The 25,628-nt window shown below is 43.5% G+C and overlaps 1 protein-coding gene across 1 annotated transcript in view; it reads right to left on the reverse strand.

Annotated features, from left to right (window-relative positions):
• Positions 1 to 25,628, reverse strand: part of LOC121007492 (unconventional myosin-X-like) — a 102,096-nt gene that overhangs the window by 33,378 nt on the left and 43,090 nt on the right. The window contains exons 6-22 of the mRNA XM_040439434.1: positions 23,913 to 24,037; positions 22,422 to 22,435; positions 22,222 to 22,306; positions 21,537 to 21,640; positions 21,154 to 21,283; positions 19,659 to 19,777; positions 19,062 to 19,208; positions 17,353 to 17,453; positions 13,983 to 14,049; positions 13,801 to 13,893; positions 12,417 to 12,485; positions 12,044 to 12,126; positions 11,851 to 11,959; positions 10,733 to 10,813; positions 9,772 to 9,896; positions 9,353 to 9,467; positions 3,188 to 3,294 (exon numbers count right to left, since the gene is read on the reverse strand). Coding sequence (XP_040295368.1) covers positions 3,188 to 3,294; positions 9,353 to 9,467; positions 9,772 to 9,896; positions 10,733 to 10,813; positions 11,851 to 11,959; positions 12,044 to 12,126; positions 12,417 to 12,485; positions 13,801 to 13,893; positions 13,983 to 14,049; positions 17,353 to 17,453; positions 19,062 to 19,208; positions 19,659 to 19,777; positions 21,154 to 21,283; positions 21,537 to 21,640; positions 22,222 to 22,306; positions 22,422 to 22,435; positions 23,913 to 24,037 — 1,674 coding nt within the window. The remainder of the gene's footprint in view (positions 1 to 3,187; positions 3,295 to 9,352; positions 9,468 to 9,771; positions 9,897 to 10,732; positions 10,814 to 11,850; positions 11,960 to 12,043; positions 12,127 to 12,416; positions 12,486 to 13,800; positions 13,894 to 13,982; positions 14,050 to 17,352; positions 17,454 to 19,061; positions 19,209 to 19,658; positions 19,778 to 21,153; positions 21,284 to 21,536; positions 21,641 to 22,221; positions 22,307 to 22,421; positions 22,436 to 23,912; positions 24,038 to 25,628) is intronic.

A 25,628-nucleotide genomic window follows, 5' to 3' on the forward strand; every position in this document is an offset into this window, starting at 1 on the left:
ATATTCTTGTACATAGGGGGGCAGTATTATAGTAGTTATATTCTTGTACATAGGAGGCAGTATTATAGTAGTTATATTCTTGTACAAAGGAGGCAGTATTATAGTAGTTATATTCTTGTACATAGGAGCAGTATTATAGTAGTGATATTCTTGTACATAGGAGGCAGTAGTATAGTAGTTATATTCTTGTACATAGGAGGCAGTATTATAGCAGTTATATTCTTGTACATAGGAGCAGTATTATAGTAGTTATATTCTTGTACATAGGAGCAGTATTATAGTAGTTATATTCTTGCACAGAGGAGCAGTATTATAGTAGTTATATTCTTGCACAGAGGAGCAGTATTATAGTAGTTATATTCTTGTACAGAGGAGCAGTATTATAGTAGTTATATTCTTGTACAGAGGAGCAGTATTATAGTGGTTATATTCTTGTACAAAGGAGCAGCATTATAGTAGTTATATTCTTGTACAGAGGAGCAGTATTATAGTAGTTATATTCTTGTACATAGGAGGCAGTATTATAGTAGTTATATTCCTGTACATAGGAGGCAGTATTTTAGTAGTTATATTCTTGTACATAGGAGCGGTATTATAGTAGTTATATTCTTGTACATAGGGGGCAGTATTATAGTAGTTATATTCTTGTACATAGGAGCAGTATTATAGTAGTTATATTCTTGTACAGAGGAGCAGTATTATAGTAGTTATATTCCTGTACATAGGAGGCAGTATTATAGTAGTTATATTCTTGTACATAGGAGCAGTATTATAGTAGTTATATTCTTGTACATAGGAGGCAGTATTATAGTAGTTATATTCTTGTACATAGGAGGCAGTATTTTAGTAGTTATATTCTTGTACATAGGAGCGGTATTATAGTAGTTATATTCTTGTACATAGGGGGCAGTATTATAGTAGTTATATTCTTGTACATAGGAGCAGTATTATAGTAGTTATATTCTTGTACAGAGGAGCAGTATTATAGTAGTTATATTCCTGTACATAGGAGGCAGTATTATAGTAGTTATATTCTTGTACATAGGAGCAGTATTATAGTAGTTATATTCTTGTACAGAGGAGCAGTATTATAGTAGTTATATTCTTGTATATAGGAGGCAGTATTATAGTAGTTATATTCTTGTACATAGGAGGCAGTATTATAGTAGTTATATTCTTGTACATAGGGGGCAGTATTATAGTAGTTATATTCTTGTACATAGGAGCAGTATTATAGTAGTTATATTCTTGTATATAGGAGCAGTATTATAGTAGTTATATTCTTGTACATAGGAGCAGTATTATAGTAGTTATATTCTTGTACAGAGGAGCAGTATTATAGTAGTTATATTCTTGTATATAGGAGGCAGTATTATAGTAGGTATTTTATTATTCATAGGAGCAGTATTATAGTACTTATATTCTTGTATATAGGAGGCAGTATTATAGTAGTTATATTGTACGTAGGAGCAGCATTATAGTACTTATATTCTTGTATATAGTAGGCGGTATTATAGTAGTTATTTTATTATTCATAGGGTGCAGTTAAAGTATTGCAGGTTAAATTATCTTGACAATATAAAAATTAACAACTAGTTTTCTGAGCGAGATATGTGGTCAAAGTAGTTTGTACCTTACCCCACTGACTACTCTTGCAGCCCAAAATGCTTTAACCCTTTGATTTTCTGATTAAACAGAATACAAAATCTTCTCTGTTTTCTGAAGCATAATGAAAAAGATATTTTCGCAAACCTCAGCCTTTGCCTTATCACATACTGACGACTAGTTGACGATAGCCGATCAGCTGTTATTAGTGGCTAAGGCGCTTGTGCGGGCACCGATTCCAACTTGCTTGTGTAATTACAATACATTCACTTGAATGGGACGAGCAGTTGTATTTACACTCCCCTAAGTGAGACATCATGCAGGTAATTTTGAAGAAGCAGCAGCGCTATCACATGAGCGCCTGAACCCCTTCACACAACTGATTAGAAAGGGTGTCGGAAGTAAGACCCCCCCCACCCCCACCCTTTAATGATGTGAAAGGGATTTCTACAAATGTTTTACTCTCGGCTCACTGGAATTCGCTCCGTCGCAGATCCAGGCCCCTCTAGATCACTAGGGGGGAAATGAACATAGGATCCTTGACTCCTGGATGGACGGAGGTGGAGGAAAGCAGGAACGTGCATCGCACATCTGACTCCCATCGCTTCCCCTCATCACCGCTGCAGCAACAAACAGTCCCTGAACAAAAACATTACCTTGTCCTACATCCTGCCGCTGACCCCGAGTAGCAGCACAGACTAAAAATAAGGCGACGGATTTATCGTTATCATCTACCTCCAATCACAGCGCCGCTCCTGACAATGAGCGCCTCCGTGTCTTAAACTGGAAGGATTTCTGGTTGCTCTGCTCAGTGCATTGAGGAAATTAGATGGCAAGCTCTTGGGGTCAGGAGATTAAGGGGGGGGGGGGGGGGAGAGACTTTATCATTCCCCCACCCCAGTTTTATGGCAGTAAAATACCGCACACTGCGCGTTTGCGACTTTTTAAACCGCACAATGGCCGTGGATTTATCCACTGCAAAGGACAATGCTGCAGATTTTCAAACCCGTACCGCCGGTCAATTCACGCTACTGATTGTTTATGCAGCGTATGGGATGAGGTTTCTGAAAATCTTCTTCACTTTGCTGATACTGTACAAGGCATGAAAAGAACAGTGACGGCAAATCCGCGACATATCTCCCACGTGTCAACAAACCCATGGACTACAATGGAGAGTGGAAAATCAAGTAGCGGATTTGATGCAGATTTTACCATAGATCTTCAGCAAATCTGCACCAAAAACTGCACAACTGGTCTGGATGTTGCAGGTCTCGCTGGGTGTGAACGCGCCCCTACGCCTCCTTTCTCCTGACATTTTCAAAACTTTTGCAGCCGGCGCAAGAAGGGTCTATAACACAAGAGTAAACTTGGCGTCTACCATGTACTTCTTTTGAACGGCGGAAATCTCTACTGGATCGATCTGATTAACCCCACGTGTGCTGGAATGGGACCGTGTCTGGTAAACAGCGGTATGCACGCGCTACTTCACCTTGGGAACATCTTAAAAAAGGTCATAAAACTAAAATAACAAAACTAAAATCAGAATTAGGTTATCGCTGTAGTGTCTGGACGTAAGCCTTACCTGGCAATGTATCCCTGGATGTAGGCTCGGATGACCAAAGCCGCTCTCCTCAGCTCCTGATCCCGACTCTTCTCCAGACGCTGCTCCAGCGACTCTTTGAGGAACACCTGTCGGTGAGCAAAGACACCCTGTAAGTGAGGCGACAGGTGGGAATTGTGGCAGCGCAGCCCCGCGAGTCTCCCTACTAGGACTATCCTCTCACCCTCCAGCACAGAGAGAAGCCAGGAGCCGTGGGGAGGGGTTGAGCAGAGGAGGAGTAGGGGGCGATCTAAAGATATGAGTCAGTGAGCTGAGAAGGGCATGCACCAGATGATAGAGGACGGAGTAGCAGTGCGCAGATGAAGCAGTGTTCGTCAAGTGTCATATGCAGCAGAGTCCAGTTTGTCTGAGGCAGCAATGCATAGCTTGTGAGATGCCACCATTCATTGCTGGACCTTCCCTTTGTTCGCCTCTTTGGAGGCCCATTGTTTGATCATCTGACTCCTGCAGTCCTATGCAAAACCACAAATGCATTATCATTCATGTCAAATTAAAAGGGTCACAGAGTTTCGGTAGAACTTTTGTTCAGTGGGGGTCTGAGCGTTGAGAAGCTCACATGTATCGCGCTCTCTCTCCTCGCTGAAGGTTATGGGCCCATCTTGAGAGCGGGATACGAGCGCACTTCTCTCTCTTCGTTCTAGCCATCAGAGGGGGCCTCAGCGCTCAGACCCTTACAGAATATATCTCTGACATATCCAAGGTTTTATCAAAAATCAGTGACCCTTTAAGCTCCGCTACCATCGCACACTCCCATAGCAGGGTAAAGCTCGTCATGCTATGTGAATTTTTTTTTATGATTGCACATAGGACAGCATGTAAGCACAATGCATTAACAAGACAAACTCAGCTCTGCTACCTCTGCACAGGGCACACAGGATGGGAGGGACATAGGAAGGCACACAGGATGGGGAAAGAGACACAGGATACAGGGATGGGTTTGCAGGAAGATCCAGACACCTACATAACCCAGGAATGAACGACGCAGAACAGTATAGAAGATGCAGCGCAGACAAGACAAACCACCAGATACCCCCCTTCCCCAAAAAAAAAAAAAAAAAAGACACCGACGAGCTTAGGGAACACAGGCGCGATGATCTGCAGGCATACACACCAAGGGTAGAGTCAGGAGTAGATGGCACTGCCCAGAAACTCTCATCACCCTCCAAGCAGCACGTCGCTCTCTATACTGTGCAGGCAACTGCAGCTGTTTTATTTGGTTAAAAAATATGACAAAGAATCTGCCCCCCTCCTCGAGCTCCCAGCTTCCTTCCAGAAGTTGTTCCTTCCGTTCACAAACAATCGACGGGAGAAAAAGCACATGGAGCAGAGTCAATGAGTTGGCTGGAAGTAGTATGTATGGCATAGAGCAAGGAAGGGGGGTGCAAACTTAAGAACATGGCTGGAGCAGGTCTTCTCCTGAAGGGGCTGCTTGGTGCAGAAAAACTAAAAATGCAAGTTCTTAAAAGAGTGGTCCAATACTTATGCCCTGTATCTATTAGACAATGGCTTTAGAGAGAGAGCGTCTCTTGCTCTGAAGGACCCGGCATGTTTGCACAATACACGGATGTCCCACTGATTTCTTCAAGCACCATGCAATGCTCAACTTCCCCTGTGGGGGTGCTGCAGGGGATCTGCACACTTGCTAAAGCAGATTGCTGTAGGTCCCTATGATCAGGTGGCAGCCGGCGGACCAGTCTAAGGCTGGCCATACACTTTACATCTCTTTCGAATGCTTGTCTAGATGACGGCTATCCCTCCCGACCCCTTCGTCTATATACCTGCATGCTGGCTCAGCCGAGCGTGCATGTGTTCTGAATGGGAGGAGGGAGAAAGCTGCTGCCAGAAGCCTCTGCAGACTGCAGACTATCACCCCTGAGAACAAAAGAATCAGGAATGATGACATTTAAAAGGGCTGATTCTTCTCCCCCATAACATCTAACACCTGAAATTTTGGGACAACCCCATGTACAGAACAGCGGGTTTGGCCATCATTAGTCTAATGTGTTTGGCAGCCACCTGAACAAAAAAGAGGTTTTCCATAGTGGAGTGCCCCTTTAATTTGCTACTGATGACTGAGAGGGTGACTGAAGTGTCCGTCAATGGGATGACTGACAGGCTGTCTCTAAAATTCCCTGCCCTCCTGATCGTTGCTTAATGGAACATAAAATACTGATAAATATATTTTGTGTGGCCATTTTACACGCACCCATGATCAGCTGGATGAACACTGCCCTGTTTAAAAACTGCATGGGGATGAATGACCGTATGAAAACTGCATGGAGATAAAGGATCACATGAAGACTGCAGGGATGAATGATCATATGAAATCTGTACGGGGATGAACGATCGTATGAAATCTGTACTGGGATGAACGATCGCATGAAATCTGTACAGGGATGAACGATCGCATGAAATCTGTACAGGGATGAACGATCGTATGAAATCTGTACAGGGATGAATGATCATATGAAAACTGTACAGGGATGAATGATCATATGAAAACTGTACAGGGATGAATGATCATATGAAAACTGTACAGGGATGAATGATCATATGAAAACTGTACAGGGATGAATGATCATATGAAAACTGTACAGGGATGAATGATCGTATGAAAACTGTACAGAGATGAATGATCGTATGAAAACTGTACAGGGATGAATGATCGTATGAAAACTGTACAGGGATGAATAATCGTATGAAAACTGTACAGGGATGAATGATCGTATGAAAACTGTACAGAGATGAATGATCGTATGAAAACTGTACTGGGATGAATGATCGTATGAAAACTGTACAGGGATGAATGATCGTATGAAAACTGTACAGGGATGAATGATCGTATGAAAACTGTACAGGGATGAATGATCGTATGAAAACTGTACAGGGATGAATGATCGTATGAAAACTGTACAGGGATGAATGATCGTATGAAAACTGTACAGGGATGAATGATCGTATGAAAACTGTACAGGGATGAATGATCGTATGAAAACTGTACAGGGATGAATGATCGTATGAAAACTGTACAGGGATGAATGATCGTATGAAAACTGTACAGGGATGAATAATCGTATGAAAACTGTACAGGGATGAATAATCGTATGAAAACTGTACAGGGATGAATGATCGTATGAAAACTGTACAGAGATGAATGATCGTATGAAAACTGTACTGGGATGAATGATCATATAAAAACCGTACAGGGATGAATGATCGTATGAAAACTGTACAGGGATGAATGATCGTATGAAAACTGTACAGGGATGAATGATCGTATGAAAACTGTACAGGGATGAATGATCGTATGAAAACTGTACAGGGATGAATGATCGTATGAAAACTGTACAGGGATGAATGATCGTATGAAAACTGTACAGGGATGAATGATCGTATGAAAACTGTACAGGGATGAATGATTGTATGAAATCTGTATGGGGATGAATGATCATATGTTGATTGCCACATGTCAATGGCGGTTAGGAGTGCTGCTGACTAACTTTCTACATCACCGATCAAGGCTTGTAGCGAGCAGAAAATCTTCCCATGTAAAAGGGCCCTTCTGCTTGTCACAGACACATAGCGGTCACCACCATGATATGAGGCATCGGGCTGCGCATGGTGCAATGTGTCATTTTTAAATGCACTAAAGGGTTTATGTAAAAAAAAAAAAAAAAAAAGTTCTGGAAGTTTAATACTTTGAGTTTCAAGATCCACTTGCTGTCGTTTACAGGGGTTTCCGGGTTCCGAACATTAATTAACCTATTAAGAGAACAGCACAAGGCTGCACCGATGGACCAAGCGCAACTTCAAGCGGCTGATCGACAGCGTGACAGAGTGAAGAGTCAGACCGCCACCGCTCTGATACGGACAGCCTATCCTAAGGACTTGCTACAAGTGTATCCACTCCTAAACAGTCTGCCCTCCAGATCGATACAATGTATCAGCGCAGGTAAAATGTAGCAACCTATCAGGACTGAGATATGTGCTACTAGACCAGTGTTTCCCAACCAGTGTGCCTCCAGCTGTTGCAAAACTACAACTCCCAGCATGTAGTTTTGCAACAGCTGGAGGCACATTATTTGGGAAACACTGTACTAGAGGATTGTCTGCATCAGGTACAATTGTAACAACCCCTCAGCTACTCAACTTTTCAGTCTCTGCATTAAAAAATAAAAAAAAGCAGAGATCTTGAAAATTGTGAGAAAAATGAAACACGAAGTATCGTAGAAGAAAGTTGCAGAGCTTTTCACTAAGCATCATTGTCATCAGGGGCAGATATGTAGCAGAGCTGTAGGCTGACAACACAAGGGGATCCGATCCTTACGGAGGATGGACGCTGCACGGTAAGGGTTAAGATCAATATTAACTGCGATAACACTTCTCGACTGTTAAAAGAACACGTCCCAAATACTAAGACACAAAAGGCGCAGCCTGTGACCTTGAGCAGAACAAAGAGGCTTTCTGTGCCGCACGCCCGAGGCTACAGGCTCCAGAAGCCGTCCACAATAACCCAGTGTAACCATTCAGGCATGGCAGGCATCCACCAGCTCCCGACTTGTGCCACCCAACTGGGGCAACCCCCGTGTGACTCCCCTCTGGCTCTGTCTTTGACAGATCTCCACGTGATGTCACCTCGCCCATGACCCACACAACACCCTGTACCTCCCTCGCCCACTGCCTCATACCGCAGGGCGCAGTCACCGCCGTCAGAGGGCAAACAAATCAGTCATGGCGGTTTTATCACGTCTAACCGAGCGACTGTCTCTCAGCACAGAAACAATGCTCACTTCATGACGTGAAGAATATTCAACGCGACATTTCATCAGAAGAGAATCCAACAACAGCAAAAAAAAAAGAAGAGCATATCAATCACAAAACCATTAATTGTGGAAGGCTCCAGCTGCCGGAGAACTACAAGTACCAGCACAGCTACTGGGGACATGAGTTATCTACATACAGCACATGCTATAGATAAGCAGGCTTTCCAAATGTCACCACTAGGGGGAGCTCACTGCATACTGTACCTTTTATTAGAGGGGCATTCCCATCCTAGCGATTTGCCCCCATTGTCTGATAGAGGTGGGACCCGCACCTTCTACACAGAGAGCGGAGTGGGGAAGGTGGTGGCTGGAGGACCCCGGGGACGGCCCCCACGAAGCGCCCTCCGCATAGCAGTAAATGGAAGCGCACTGCGCTTGCCCAGCCACCGTTCCCATTCATTTTTATGGGGTCAACGGAAATAGCCGAGCCAGCGCTCATCTATTGTCGGCAGTCCTATAGAAATGAATGGAGGGCAGATGCACATGCGCAGTGCATCCTCCACAACTTCCGCACCTATCAGATATGCCCCCATTGTCTGAGATGGGAAAACCCCTTTAAATGCTGAAACCATGTCCAGTAAGCTCCCCCTAGTGGTGGCCACAGGCAAACAGGTTTTTCCAGTTTTGATACGAGTCTGCATTGTTGTAATTCGCGCCTAATGTACCAAATGTCACACTTTGATAATTTTTTGGCACTTTTTTGCACATGACACTTTTGTCTTGAGCTGTGACTCCCGTGTTTTTTTTTTTACTCCACCTCCCTACTGAAGTAAGATTGCACCTTTGTCCGCAACTTTTCGAAAACTTTTCGAAAAGTCGCCGCTGATCAATGTAGCTAACCACGCCCACTTTTCCACTCATTTTTCTAAAGTGCCCAAAGAGTTGCAAAATCACAAAAATGTCATATTTTTTGCACAACAATGGCGTGTGCCAAAATGTACAACTTTTCTCACAGAATCCTGTTGCAAAGAGAATGATAAACTCACTCCATGCCTGAGCCTAGGACATGGAGTTCTGCACCAGAGGAGCGCAGCTCCAACCACTGCAAAGCTAAATGAATAATTTAAATTCTGAATACTGGAACTAAAATATAACATGGAGATAAAAGATGTATGTATTTGATTTCAGTAGGTGCAACTTTTTCTTTTTCTTTTTTGTAACATTCACTTAAAATGATTAAAAAAAAACTGCAGCCACCACTAGGTGGCGCTCCCTGCTTTTAGATTTGTACAGGCTCTTGGGCTCCCCCTAGTGGATGAAGATCAGTAATGAATTAAAGATCAAACATTCTTGGTTTTCGTACCTTAGTTTTTCCAAGCTGCCATTCTTTTTTAGACTCGTCAAAGGTCTGCAGGAGAGCCGCACATTTTCCCCGAACGTCGTCAGTACTGGTAATATTCTTCAGAAACATCTTGTACCTGCGTGCGGATAATTAGCAGTCAGTATTCCGCAAGGCCGTCAAGGTGGTCAATGCAAGGATGCCACGGAGAGCCAGTGCCACTAATGATCTTAAAGCTGTAGCATTATTACGCACAGAGTATATGAGGCGGCAAAGGATATCTAAAAAAAAATCTGCAAGGTCCTAACATACTTTGCATTGCAGTTTCGTACTGGCATCAACATCATTGCTTGCTGTCAGTGAATGTGAACATTCTTGTTAGGGCGTGAATAGGTCTAACATTTAAACGCACTGCAACCTGCAAATGACTCTGATGCACTTACCTGCTCATGAAGTCTGAGTACTGCCTGCGGACGGGATACCCGGCCCTCCTGATCTTCACCGTCTCCAACATTCCGGAATATCTCAACTGATTTAGGACCACGTCCGGGCTGAACTTATCCGGCAGCTAAAAGAAATGCAAAAAAAATATAAAAAGACCCAAAAGGGGTGAAATCATTTGGATGGGGTTTTGTGGTTTATGTGAATGTGAATATACATTGTGCTTAATTTCTGATCATTTGCAAGATCATTGCTTGCTGTCAATGAACTGTAGCATTCTTGTTTCAATCTACCTAATACTTCTCACAGGGCTTATTACAAATGTATGCCAGCCAGGCAATCTACTGTGAGCTAAACAAACCACCAGCACAAATCCTCTCTCATCTTGGGATAGTTCGTTACAATGTATCAGAGCAGGAAACTGTATCCGTCTGTAGTGAACCTCACAGAGAATGGTGTAGACCAGGCATGCTCAACCTGCGGCCCCCCCAGCTGTTGCTAAACTACAACTCCCAGCATGCCCGAAGAGCCTACAGCAGGGCATTGTGGGAGTTGTAGTTTTACAACAGCTGGAGGGCCGCAGGTTGAGCATGCCTGGTGTAGACTAGATGCAACTGTAGCGGACTCTCAGCTCAAACAGGCCTATTGGATACTTCTCCCATCAATGGGCCAATGACAATAATATTATATTGAGGAATTGCTATTGATGCAAGTAACTAATGGGAATCTTTCTAGTCACTCCAATCAGAGCTTCGTTTTAATCTGGGGGAAATACAGGGGTGCACCTAGCCTTTCTGCTGCCTGAGGCGAAAACTGAAATGGCGCTCCCCCCCTCCTTCCCAATGCCAATTTCTAAACCTAACCCCTTCCCTTCAGCCCATGGCCCTTTGGCTGCCCCCCTCTTGCCCCTACCTGGTGCTGCCTCATTGGTGGCGCACCGCTGGGTAAATAGAGTGCACTCACCTTCTCAGTATTGGCTTTTATGCATCGGATGAAGAAGGGGTTTGAGGTATTCAGCATTGCCATGAGAGAATGGAGGGATTCCTAAAAGATTAGAAAACATGGCACCACTATGAGCAATGATACTAGAGCAGGCATGGCCAACCTGAGGCTCTCCAGCTGTTGCAAAACTACAACTCCCAGCATGCCCAGGCTACCTACAGCTATCAGCCTAAAGCAGGGCATGGTGGGAGTTGTAGTTTTACAACAGCTGGAGAGCCTCAGGTTGGCCATGCCTGTACTAGAGCATAGACCAGAATATAGAAACTTTATTACACACGGATACAACAGAACAGATCTCTGTGAAGTGAATCGCCACCTTTAATTATGTAATTACACCCACTATTCAGTACGTATTTATTTCTTAAAATATATAACTTTATAGGGTATTTTGTGATACAGAGCTCCAATCCCCAGCCTAGACGGAGTGATATGGTATCTTCCTGCAGTCACCACTAGGGGGAGCTCACTGCATAATCTTTATACATTGAACTTAAAGGGATTGCCGCATCTGGAACATTTAGAGCACATCAATAGGATATGCTATAAATGTCCACTAGGTGCAGGTCCCACCTCCGCTCAAATCTCAAGAACGGTGCCCAAAGTGAATGGACAGCAAGCTTTTCAACCCTTTCACCCCTATGGGACTTCAGAAAATAGCCAAGCTCTGCTTTGTCGGTGAAAGGAGCAGAACTTTCCTCTATTCACTGCTATGGGACTTCTATAGTCATGTCCAGAAGTTACATAGAGATGAATGGAGAGGATTCTGCTCATGGGCATTATGCCCTCTGTTCATTGCGGGGCCCCATCCAGGGATACACACCTATCGGACATTTATGGCGTATCCTACTGATATGCCATAAATGTCCCAGATAGAAAACCCCCTTTAATAATATATGCAGTAAGCTCCCCCAAGTGGTGGCAGTAGGCAGACAGAACTTTAGTCATATAACTCTGTGGCTATAGAGGAGATCTGGAGCTCTGCATCGGAAAGATATAATAGGAAATGAGTAATAATATATTTTATCTTATAGGAGGTGAGATTTTATTAGAGCAAGTTGAACAATTATGGCTGCGCTTACCCTGAACTGAGAACTGACTGTCGGCTTCTTCTTCATTGTCCCCATCTTCAGTGTTTCCCCCCCACATCTGCTGGAGACTTTTTCAAATAGATCATAGATAAAATCCAACCTAAGTAATAAAGACAGAAGCGTATGGAGAGGTGTCGGACATCGGACAGATACCCCCGAGTAGCAGAGCTCTCAATAATCTTACCTGCTGTCTCTCAGCATGTTCAAAATGTCATCACGGAAGGTGTCCCTGTTCTTCTCCAGGAAGCCGGCGACATCGTACGTGACCTAAAGGGCCAGCAAAGACCAAGAATCAGACCATTAGACCATAGGCAGTTGCAAACATGCCACAACAGCCGCGGCCAGAAAGCACAGGCAGCCGCGGCCAGAAAGCACAGGCAGCCGCGGCCACACAGCACAGGCAGCCGCGGCCACACAGCACAGGCAGCCGCGGCCACACAGCACAGGCAGCCACACATGCATGGTGCTAGAACAGTCTTCAATAGTCTTTCTGTGTATAAGATATTATCACCTTGTGCCTCAGGATCAGGGTGATGTAAGAGATTCTGTGCACTTACCTCCCCTGCATAGTGCTTGATGCCAAACTGGTTCTCAGTAACTCTAGGCTTCACGTAATGTGGGTTGTTCTGGAACACAAAAAAAGAAGATATGTATTATATAGCAGTAGCTTTCCAACAGTCCTCATCTTCACGGGACTGGTCTATGAAGCGGACCATAAAAAAGTAGGCATTTATGCAACTTTGCATTGAAAAAATGAAGTCTGCATCTGGCGGGGACGTTCTTGGGTGGAGAGTGTGGGAACATAAAAGCTTCAGTGTGCAGCCGCCTCTAGAGGGAGCCTTCTGCCTAAGGATTCAAATATCTCCCTATTAAACTCCGTAAACTACTAGGCTCCCTCTAGTGGTGGCTGCAGACAGGATTTTATCATTCAATGGTCACTAACGCTTAAAACAACTTTGCATAAATCAGTAGCATAAGCGACCACAATAAAATTTGTAATATGTTTCATCAGTGGGAAATGTCTATTTCTTAGGTTATCAGCTGTTTACCCCCCACCCCACCCCCTTTCTCCTTGCTAATTGCAAAATTTTATCATGGATCATCTAAGAAAGAAGATCATACTACACATGTCAATGCAATTTATGGAGCGGAAAGGGGGGAGAGTGTGCAAGAGCTGAGGAGACTGGCAGAGTCAAAAAGAGACTGCACAACTACATAGGATAGTTATAGCTCAGCACAAGTGTTTCATTCACAACCATGCAGGTCAGTACTTCTCTGTAATGTCCTCCATTATCCAGGGGCTGCTTCTGAGTGACTGTGAGACAGTTAGGAAGGAGATTCTCATCTACTTTCTGTGTGCGCAGTGTATGGGAGCTAAATTCAAACTAGACATTCAGCAAGCACAGAGAAAAAACTGCTAAAATGGCAGACACAGGTGATAGAATAGCCAGAAATTAAGAGAAAATATATTATATATATATATATTTTTTTACATAAAATTGTAATATTGACTCATTTCAACGACCATCGGTCCAGTGGTGCCTCTGCTCTGGTCCCCACCAGTCTCTGTTTACTTCTAGGCAGCTGATCATATGCCATCTAAGCCAATCTCTGTCCTCCGTGGTCTTGTGATGCACACTGCTGAGGCCTGTGATTGGCTGCAGCAGTCATGTGGCTAAACAGGCTAGTCTTTGCTGTAGACAAGTAAACAATGACCACTGGGGAGCACCAGAGTGAGGGCACTGGACGATCTGGAATGGTGGGAGATTAAACAGGTGATGAATAGGTCTTTTGTTTATTTAAGCCACCCCCTAACTTTGGGTCATTTTTTAATTTTAGAAAACCCCTTTGAGGAATGAATTGGTGCAGAATTTTGGAAGTAGATAAACCGTAACAATAATACCAAAGTTACAGGAAGCTGGCAGTGTAAAGAGCACTCACAGCATGCTGGTTATGGAGCTTCTCGAGCAGGGTGAAGTCTGTGCCTTTCGGAAAACGACTCTCCTCATTGATCAAAGCCAACAAACCGAGTTTCTATAGATATGATGGGAGAGAGAAGAAGACGTGTGAATCATGGAGGGTAGGACGAGCGAGGACATCACTAAACTCAGTACAGATCTTACCTTTTCCACTAGATCCAGACATTCTGCATTGTCCATCCAGTCAATCGCTTCCCAGTGTATCCCTTCCCTGCAACACAAATAGGTGTATTATAAATGAACATAAGTTCCACAACTTTATAATGTAGTCTGTGCATTTATTCCTCCCCATTTTTATGACTTATGCTTGCTGTCAGTGAATAGAAACATTCACATTAACATCCTGAAGCTGAAAACTCATCCTGAGATACTTTCACATAGCTGGGGGTTTGTTACAATGTATCTGTCTACTCTAGGCAGAGCTCTGTGAGCTCAAAATAACAGCGGCACTAACCTCCCTCCTGTTCTGACTCCAGGCTAAGCGCTCTGTTACAAACTGGTCTGTATATAAATTTTCTGCAAATAAGGTTTCCATCCACTGACAGCAAGGCACAATTTTGAAAAAGGTGAGGGATTAGAATGTAACATAAATCAGAAATTGCTGAATGTGTCATTATACAATTATTTAAGGGGTTGTCCAAGATTTTGATATTAATGGTCTATCCTCAGGATAGTTCATCAATATCAGAATGGTGGGGGTCCGACTCCCGGCACCCCCCACCGATCAGCTGTTGGAAAAGGCTGTGGCACTCCGGAGTCGAACCCCAGCCGATGAGATATTAATAACCTATCCTGAGGATAGACCATCAATATCAAAATCTCATACAACACCTTTAACCCCTTCGCTACCAGCCCCGTACATGTACGGAGCTGGAGTGATAGGCAAACACGGCACCCGCTCGCACGAGTAGTGGGAGTCATGGCTGACGGGTCTCCGCTGTTTTAAACATCAGAGACCCACGGCTAATTACCACGACCGTCAATAATGCCGATCGCTTTAATTAAAGCCTTTAAATGTCGTGATCAAGTGAAATCATGACATCTAAAAAGGGTGAAAAACCCGGGCTTCTTACCGGCATCCTCTGCGGCCAGTGAGGATGCCGGTAATTGATTTTAATATGATGAGTCTTGCTGAAGAGGTGGCAGGCCAACATAAGAAATTAGCAATTCTGAGCAATAAGCTGGATTTTAAAAATCCATGATTGTTCAGAATAAAAAATAAATAAATTTGAATTTGTACGCTCAAATACGAACTTCAAAATCATAACAAAAAATTAAAAAAATATATATATATTAAAATAAAAAAGTTCAAATCACCCCCCTTTCTGCATAATGAAAAAATACATAAATAACAAAAAATATAAACTTCATGGTTATCACTGCGACCAAAAATGCCCGTACTATTAAAATATAAAAATATTTTTTCAATACGGCGAAAGGCGTAATGGCAAAAATGGTCAAAATGGCCAATTTGCCTTTTTTTATTGCTTCTCTAACCAAAAATTTTTTATAAAATGTGATCAAAAAGTCACACACATTCCAAAATGGTATCAATAAAAACTACAGATTGTCCCGCAAAAAAAAATTCCCCATACAGCTATGTGAACGGAAAAAAAAATAAGTTATGGATCATGGAAAAAATGAAAATGCAAAAATGAAAAAACCTCTGTTATCCTAAGTGTTAAGGCTTCTTTACATAAAACTTAAAAAAACGGTTGAAATAAGAAATAAAGAAACGTTGTATATTGTCCTAATTTAAAAAATGGTGTTTACAGATCTTATGAAGATCAGTGTGTCACCATGGTAACAGACTACAAATAAACTCTGCGTAGTCTGATCAAGCAGTCATGGATGTCACGTGATACTTATGTAGACAGTATGGGGAAGACATATGATTATAGAATCAGACTGCATAGGATTTGGTTAGAGTCTGTTACTATGGAGACAAAAAGGCCTGTATAGGAGCCGTAGACATAAAATGATAGCAAATGTTTAAGTTTCTCAAAGAGTCACTTTACTTTCACACAAGAGGTGTAAACACCAAATTTCTAAATCACTTCATTTAAAAAAATAAGTGATGGTCGCTACAGATCACTTCCACCAAATTTGCAGTCCACTGCATGTTGTCAGGCAAGATCCGTCCCTTGTGAAAGAGACACAGAAAATGGGAGTGCGTAAGGCCTCTTTCAGACGGGCGTTGCGGGAAAAGGTGCGGGTACGTGGCAGGAACATGCGCGATTTTTCCATGCGAGTGCAAAACATTGTAATGCGTTTTGCACGCGCGTGAGAGAAATCGTGCATGTTTGGTACCCAAACCCGAACTTTTTCACAGAAGTTCGGGCTTGGGATCGGTGCTCTGTAGATTGTATTATTTTCCCTTATAACATGGTTATAAGGGAAAATAATAGCATTCTGAATACAGAATCATAGTACAATAGGGCTGGAGGGGTTAAATTGTTTTAAAAAAATTTTAACTTAAATTTAACTCACCTTAATCCACTTGATTGCGCAGCCCGGCATCTCTTCTGTCTTCTTTCTTTGCTGTGTGCAGGAACAGGACCTGTGGTGACGTCACTCCGGTCATCACATGATCCCTCACCATGGTAAAAGATCATGTGAGGGATCATGTGATGACCGGAGTGACGTCACCACAGGTCCTTTTCCTGCAATCAGCAAAGAAGGAGACAGAAGAGATGCCGGCTGCACGATCAAGTGGACTAAGGTGAGTTAAATTATTTTATTTTATTTTTTTAACCCCTCCAGCGCTATTTTACTATGCATTCTGTATTCAGAATGCTATTATTTTCCCTTATAACCATATTATAAGGGAAAATAATAATGATCGGGTCGCCATCACGATCGTCTCCTAGCAACCGCGCGTGAAAATCGCACCTCATCTGCACTTGCTTGCGGATGCTTGCGATTTTCACGCAACCCCATTCATTTCTCTGGGGCCTGCGTTACGTGAAAAACGCACAAAACAAAGCATGCTGCGATTTTCGCGCAACGCACAAGTGATGCGTGAAAATCACCGCTCATGTGAACAGCCCCATAGAAATGAATGGGTCGGGATTCAGTGCGGGTGCAATGCGTTCAACTCACGCATCGCATCCACGCGGAATACTCGCCCGTGTGAAAGGGGCCTAAGAGCTACCCGAGATCCTGGGGCTGATGGAAGCACTGCTTCTACACTGCTTCTGAGGAGCAGAGAAGCGCCTGTGTGTCTGTAAAACACTGAAAACAAACATAGTGGCAAGTAAGGGAAAAAACGTCACTGCACATACTGCTAGCAGATGCCCACTGCTTGTGGGAGAAATGCATCTATCTGTGCAGCTGAAGAGGGGAAAAATTAGTCTGAATAAGAAATTAGGGAAGCCCAAAAAAAAGACATTCCTTTACAGCTATGATTGTACAAAGAAGCACAGCCATTATGGAAACTTTTTTGAAAACTCAGGTACACTTTAAGACAAGAAGGAACAAATTGGATACAGATTAGATTGTTCTGCTCCATTACCTGTTATATTCCAGCTGTTCCAGGGAAAATATGTGTTTGTTGAAATATTCCTGCAGCTTCTCGTTGGCATAATTAATATTAAACTGCTCAAACCGGTTCACCTGGGCAAAAGAATAACATGGAGTCAAAAGTGTGCGCTAGTCTAAATTTTCTTGTAGTATATATTGAGGGTAGCGGCGTCTTTTAGACTGAGCACTCCCCGCCCATCTGCCTGGGGCTTCTGAGCAGAGTATAACCCTGGGTTCACACCTGAGCGTTCTGAAAGGAGCGCTCTGTATGCGCGATTGTACGGGCGTTTACAATCGCGCATACAGAGACAAGCGAACACACATTGTCGCGCGTTCCCGAAAGTCTATAAACGGGAACGCGCGACAAAACGCCCCAAAGAAGCTCAAGTACTTGTTTGAGCGTCGGGCGTTTTACAGCGCGATCGTACGCGCTGTAAAACGCCCAGGTGAGAACCATTCCCATAGGGAAGCATTGGTTTCTTCTTGTTGTGCGTTTTACAGCGCGTAGGAACGCGCTGTAAAACGCTCAGGTGTGAACTGAGGGTAAATGTAGCTGGTTCCTACACTGCCCTCAAAATTGTATGCTTAGGTAAGTTCAAGAGAGGCGGTATATTAGTGTTAGGTACCCGTCTGCGGAAGCCACCTTGACGCCTGGTAGATAGGCCCGACACACGTTTGATCAAAAATGTGCACAAAGAGCTTCTATTTTTCCCCATTTATAGTAGGTATAATATCACTTTAATTTAGAATGATCCCCATTTCTCAGCTCTATTGTTTTTATGTGAAATGTTGTGCAGCCATTTTTTTTATCAATCATCAACGGAGTCAAAAGTGGCACAAAATAATCAGTGCCTTGTCTGACCCTTCCTGGTGTGGACGTGACTGCACACGGATGGTCATCCTCCATTAAAGGGATTGTATAAGATAAGAAAAACATGGCTGCTTCCGTCTAGAAACAGCGCTACTCTTGTCCACGGGTTGTGTCTGGCATTGCAGCCACAGCCTGTTTATGTGACTGGGGCTGAGCTGCAATACCACAAACTGCCTATAGACAAAAGTGGCGCTGTTTATGGAATCTCACATAGATTAGTACAGGGGTAGGCTCCTACTACAACTCCCAGCATGCACATTTGCTATACCCTTCTCAGAACTCCCACAGAAGTGGATAAATCCTGCTGGAAGTTGTAGTTTCACAACAGCTGGAGTACCGAAGCTGCATACAGAAGAATCCAAGGCTGATCTGCAGGATTTTTGCTTTCACTTTGGGTGTGACTGGAGTAGAAAACATATTGCTTCAAATCAGTGGAAGATAAGTAAGGGTTCACGCACACAACTGTATGTATTTTGGGGTCCGCAAAACACAGATCCACATCCGTGTGACATCCATTTTTTTTGCAGATCCATTGTAACAATGCCTGTCCTTGTCCACAAAACAGACAATAGGACATGTTCTATTTTTTTGCGGAACAGATTTTTGGACATTCGGTCATTTTCATTTTTTTTGCGGCCCCATTTGAAATGAATGGTTCCTCATATGGGCCACAAAAAAACCGGAACAGACACGGACAAAAAATATGTTCATGTGCATGAACCCTAAAAGAAATTATTTACAAAGTTACTCAATACATTACGTAGATTTTAAATGAAAAATTTGAAAAAACCTTGAGTTCTCCTAGAAGGCTGACTCCATCTGGAAATTACCTGGAAGTTTTCAAATCCAAAAATATCCAGAATCCCGATAGATTTGAAGTTTTCCTTTCCCTTAATACGAGCGTTAATTTTCCCCAGCAGCCAGGAGAAACACTGAGCGTAGAGCGCCATCGCCAAAGAGTCTCGGGAGTCTATAGCCTGCAGGAGAAAAAGAGATGGGAATTACCCTTAAAGGGGTATTCTAGTTGTTACAAGGTATCCCCTATAACTAGGGGTTGGTGGAGGTCCCAGTGATAGGAGAGCAAAGGGAACCCGTACCCCCTTATGTCTCCTATGTGGCATAAAAGCCAATTGGCCCCCTTAGACATTGGGGCCCCATATGACTCGTTGCTACAAATGCCACAGAAACCACCGTTAGGGACCCGCACCAACAACAAATGAGTGCATCCATAGAGATATGAGACCATATGGCCTTGCCAGTGTTGCTGCACTATCACTAAGCTTGAGGAACCAATGGCGGGGGACAGAAGAAGAAACTGGACCACGGGGGCACTCAGTCTATTGCCGACCTCTGTGTGGGAGGGGTACAAACTATCTGACCCCCGACTTGGCAGGTCTTGTGACACAAGAATCCCGTACTCATCTCACCTGCTCGACTGTCAGAGGGGAACTGATCTCTTCCCCCCTTAAAATCATGGATCTCTGGGTGAGGACCTCTGAAAGCTGGAAGGAATCCAATCCCAGAAGATCGGCGACATCGCTCAAAACTGTGGAAGAAAGCAAAGGGAAAGGTTACCGACTTACTTAAAGGGTTCCTAAGCTATTGTTGGCAGTTATCAGCCACTTTGCTCTTTAAACAGAATCTGTATACAACGTGTAATGTACCGACGCAATCAACAGGAATCTACTTATTCACATCACCAAATACATCAAGATCCATATAGATCTGCCACCATTCACACCAGTGAGAACGTAGACGTCGATAGGGATAAAGACATTGATCGGCACAAGGTCTTCATGACTACATTGGAAGTGAATGTGTTGTTGTTACAATCTCTCAGTAGTGCAGCCTCAGGCTTCTGCAGTGGCCTGGTTTGGGGTGGCCCAAATGCTATGCTGGGTCCTCAGGACACCGTCCAGGTGGCACCACGTGTTGCTGCTCTCTGGAAGGGATGGTAAGGTATGGTGCACCCAATGGGAAATAAGTCCAGAGAGTCTGCAGTAAACCAGTGTGCTTTTTTACTGGAGAAATTCAGGTGCAAAACAATACAGGTAATGCGCCGAGCTGGCTTCTCCAGTCTCCACCCAGGGAGAAGGAGGTTCTGTTCTCAGGAAAGGCCTGAGCTAGCTGTCCCACATTCTCAGAAGGCTGGTATCATGGCCAAAGGCTGGTGGCCCAGGGTCTACAGCTCGGTCATCCGGCTGGATCCCTGGTCAAAAGTCTCGGGGCTGTGGCTCAGTATACCAATCTCAGTGTCTTCTTCTGGTCACTCATGCAGTCTGGCAGAGTCTCTCCTATTAAACACTGGTCCCTATCTGCAGACAACTAGGGGCTCTGACTGCTCTCAGTTGCCAATTAGAACCTTCTAGTGGGAGGGGTGGTGTGGAGAAGCACAGCCTAAACAGAAGCAATGTTACAAATTTTGTCTGTCAGAGTGTCAATACAAGTCTATGGGAATGACTAAGCAGTTTTTCCAGACATAAACAACAGAGCTAGAGCAGACAGTCAGAAGGTTGGGATGTCTGTCTTTTTCCCTGCAAAAATTTGCATAGGTAGAAAGTCAAAGTCTCTCAGTATTAGCTGGCTGTGCATTACCCCCTTCCACAGCGCAGTGCAGCTATAGTATAATAACAGTGCAAATGAACAGGATATATTCCAATAAACATAAAATGCAGTTCAACAACATAAAACGGTATAAGTGTAAGCAACAGCATAAATCACAGTGCAAGTCAACCCTTCAAAGTGCAACAAAGTAGGGAGTTGACGGCCCTGCACACTAGCAACAGGCGAAAACGTACACAGTCCAGAACACCCCAGCTTCAGGGCACCGCACTTCATGCCTCCAAGTTCAAGCAATCATATCTCGGCAAGATATTAGAAAATGGAAACAGTTCACACACTGCACGTTGTAATGCTCGTCACCTGCTTTGCTTGTGATCTGAGCGCCCCCTGCTGTCATGAACTCCATATTCCCCAGTTGCAGCGTGCCAGAAAGCAGCTTCCACACCTCCCGGATTTCTTCATCGCTGAAATCCATCACTTGCAGCGCCGTCTGCGACCAGAAATCATCATTTATTACAGGAGAGACGCACAGAACAGACAGATATTAACTTAAAGTGACAGAGGTTAGACCCCTCTCCACAGGTTGTGGGCGATATTGCAGCTAAGCCCCATTCACTTCAGTGGAGCCGAGCCACCAGGCACAACCCACGGACAGGTGTGGTGCCAGCCATGTTTTTCTAATCCTGGACAACCCCTTTAAGAAGCTGATTGCTTATATTTCGGGTTTAGGTTACTGGACTCACCAAAACTTTATTATACAGGTCTCTATCATTGAGGCCTTCGGCCGTCACACACCCGGAGGAGTTGAGATACTGATAGGAGTGAGGATCCGAGAGGGAGAGCCCTTCTGTGAACACAGGATGGTAAGGAGCCAATCATAAAGGGTAACTCCGCTGACAATCACAATAGAATTTTCGGCCCCCCCCCCCCCCTCCTTTTCTTTATGTATAAGGAAACATTTTAAAACTCTCTCATACATTTTGTGTTTCAATTCCTCTTCGTTGTCAAGATCTCTGCTTTCTGTCGGTAATGGTGATACTTTCAACCAGCAGTTGAAAACCTGTAGAGAACTAATACTTCTCACAGCTGAGGGTTTGGTCAAATTGTATGCAGTCGTCGTGATCTAAGTTTGTCACAATGTATCAGTGCAGGTAAAAATGTATCAGGCTCTTTAGCTCCCAGAGGATTGTTCTGACTGGATACAAACCCTTAGCAGCGAGACGTATTAGGCCTGAGTTTTAGGCTTCTAGATGCTCCTGTTCACTGACGGCAAGCAGAGGTCTTAAAAATGATGATGAATTGAAACACAAAGTATCTTAGAGATTGAAAGAATCTCCATCAGTACAATAGTTAAGACACCATGGAGAAGAAGATGGCGGCAGGATTTGGTAATATAGTACATGGTCGGAAAGGACACTAGGACTCTACCTCTTTCTTCTTTACTGGCCCCAGCAAGCAGAGCATAGAATATGTGATAGTTCCTCTCTCCGGGACTCTGCCGTGTCACTCGGGTCTGTTGATGGAAATAAGGAATACAACTGGGAAGGTTAGAAGTGATCATGGTTAAACCTGCAAGAATTAGTCACAGAGAGAAAGGTGTCCTATAGGAGGTGGCGGGATGATCTTACCTTCTCCAGGAGATCTGGTAAACCAGGGGTTAAGGCAAGTAACAGAAAACAATACTATTATTATATAAATATCAAATTCTATTCATCATAGACTGTGCAATGCCAGAAGTGGACACTAGGGGGCAGTCGCCCTCTTTGTTCTGTAGCACATCCCTAAGATCTTTAGGAAGGGTTTATGCAAACCTCGTGGACTGTGGGGCATCATAACGCTAGTGTTTCTTCGATTTACCAAAAAACGTAGCATCGTGACAGGATTTTACAGTAACTACAGTAAAACTTAATTGCAGAATCAGAAAAAAAAAAACAGGCACTCGACATCTGCCAATCACAAATGGAAAATGCCATGAAATTGATGCAAGTTTTTTCGTCTGGTAGCATTTTCTGGAGACATTTTTTATTACTAGAGCATGCTGCCTTCTGGAAAAAAAATGAGTTATGATTAGAGATGAGCGAATTTCATGTTATGAAATTAGTTTGCGCTTCGGTGGTAAAAGCAGAATTCCGTTATGGAGTCAGTTACCACGGACCATAACGCAATTCTATGACGGAATGCCTTTAGAAGCATTCCGTTATTCATTCCGTCATAATAGAAGTCTATGGGCTGCAAAATGGATCCGTCCCTTTTCCGTTATGCAGGGGAGTCCTCTCCTGATCCCGAGTCCTCCCCTGCATAACGGAAACGGGACGGATCCGTCTTACAGCCCATAGACTTCTATTATGACGGAATGAATAACGGAATGCTTCTAAAGGCATTCCGTCATAGAATTGCGTTACGGTCCGTGGTAACAGAATCCATAACGGAATTCTGCTTTTACCACCAAACGAAGCGCAAACGAATTTCATAACATGAAATTCGCTCGTCCCTAGTTATGATTGGACCCAAAAAAAATAAATAAAATGATTTAAAAAATAAATAAAATAAAAAATGAGGGTAATTTATCAAAGACTGCAGTTGTATCCCGGTGTTTCACATCCCCGGAGGAGGCGTTTAAATTGATGTCGCAGGACTCCTCCATAAGCCTAGATTGAAATCTACTCAAACTGGTTTCAATGGTCATTGGCACAACGATGTGAAAAAAAAAAGGTTTTACTCCATTTTCTACCATAGGGGATCATAGTACTTGCATATTCTAGTAGTTTGTCCGGCTACATAAGGGGTGTGGGTATATTTCTTGCACTGTTGAGGTTAATATCAGCTTTTTGAGTATATTCTGACTATACTCAGTGGATTGTGGTATTGTGGTATTATTTTTAGCAGGACCCGAGTAATTCTGCACTTCCACATCTGCAGAGAACGCTCCTGTGTTCACCACGGGTGATGATCTGCTCGTCCTTTAGTCTGTGTTCATTTAGAAAGCGAGAATTGAATTTCTGCTTTCTCTGCATGCGACACCAACTAAACTTAGTTCCTCTGTGGATGAAAGTTGGAGTCATTCGTTTTTCTGGCAGGCTACGCGCTCCATGTCATTATACGCTTGATTAGAAGGATACAGTCCATCACGCGGCCCCCCTGGATGTGGCCCTGCTGGGAGAAGTGCAGCTGGATGAATTTTCCGAAGCGGCTCGAGTTGTTATTGTAAACCGTCTTGGCATTTCCGAAAGCTTCGAGGATCGGGCTGTGGAAGGAGATGAAATTCAGAGGGCAGCGTGAATGTATATACACAGCCGGGGTCAAATCAATTCTGTATACATACACTTTACAGTGTGGGAGCTGTAAAAACACAAGGAGCGTGATCCGCACATACTACATGTTTGTAGATCTTACGTCACCATGTCGTAACATGCAGAATATTGGGTATTTCCTAATACTGACCCATTGAGAGGGAAAATCCAAGAAAATCACAAATATTAATCCCGCTATAATCCGTTACACCATGGCTGCCATAGCACACCAGTTTAAAAATAGTGAGACATTTCTAAACCCCACCCCTGCTTTGTCCAGGAACACCCCAGAACAACCAGACACACCCCTTTAACATCAGCATTTGCATAAACCACACCCTTTTTTTAGGTCCAGTTCACAGGCTAGTTCCATAAAAACTTGAAAAAAGTGGCAAGTACGGTAACCAGAAGGCTCCACCGCCTGTATACAATCAGGATGCAAGGCATGTCCTCTCTCATGTTTTTTTTATAGAACATTCTGAGAATAATTAAAGGAATTTCTCGTTGTAAACTAGTCAATCAACGTATAATGAAAAGACCTGCAACTTTGTAATATATTTAGCGTTTTAGTTCACAAATCAGAATTATCGAGATCTCCGCTTGTGATTAGTGAAGCGGGGATGCAAAAGAGCTCCTAACAAGCTTTGCCTCAGATGTAAGGCAGCTATCCTATAAGACAATGTTTGACCTTTTAAAAACAGGCCTTGAGACATGACTTGTATAATAATTAAAGGCCATGGACACCTTTTGGGGAATTTTTTTAAATTGTTATTATACCGATATTAAAATATGGCATCCCTTTTTTCTGTACAGAGCTGAGATGCTCTAGAAGCACCCTTTGGATTTTGTCTTTTCCGTCACGTTAGGAGGTGACGGACTCCTTATCTCTGCTCTCTGACCTTATAAACACTCATTATAGCTCAGTTCTTATCTTACTGATAAGATTGTGGCCTTTAATAAGTGTTTATGACCTCTCAGTAGCTTTCAGATAAGGTTTATTAGATGACAGCACAAAGTGAAAGTAACATTCACACAGCCAGTAAAATAGTTAACCTTTGTGACAGAACGGCTGAATATTTTTAATAAAGGCCAGTTGAAAAAATTATTTTTGGCCAAAAATGAGTAACATGCAATCATAAAAAAATTGCCTACGAAGGTGTACATAGCCTTTAAGCCAACATTTTATCTACATACAGCTGTTTGTGGATGATTGGACCTCATTAGTGCAGAGCAGAGAGTACTGGCTTAACTGGCTGAGAGGCCTTGGTCAGGATTCGGGACATAAGGCAGTCTCCATAAGGAGAAAAAGTAACAGCATGAAAAGTCTTATAGGCCAGGCAAAGCACTTCAGAAGTTCTTGGAGGAGGGAATGCAAGTGAGCTCTTCGAAAACACTGCCTCTAATGCCACCAGATGTAAGGTAGCTATCCTATAAGTCAATGTATGACCTTTTAGGGCTCTTTCATACGAGCGGATCCCGTGCGGGTAATCTGCTGCGTGAAATAGAGCCAAGCCCCGTTTCGGACAGCAGAGACAGAGCAGTAAC

This window comes from Bufo bufo, chromosome 7, assembly GCF_905171765.1.
Source record: "Bufo bufo chromosome 7, aBufBuf1.1, whole genome shotgun sequence".
Classification (NCBI taxonomy): Eukaryota; Metazoa; Chordata; class Amphibia; order Anura; family Bufonidae; genus Bufo; species Bufo bufo.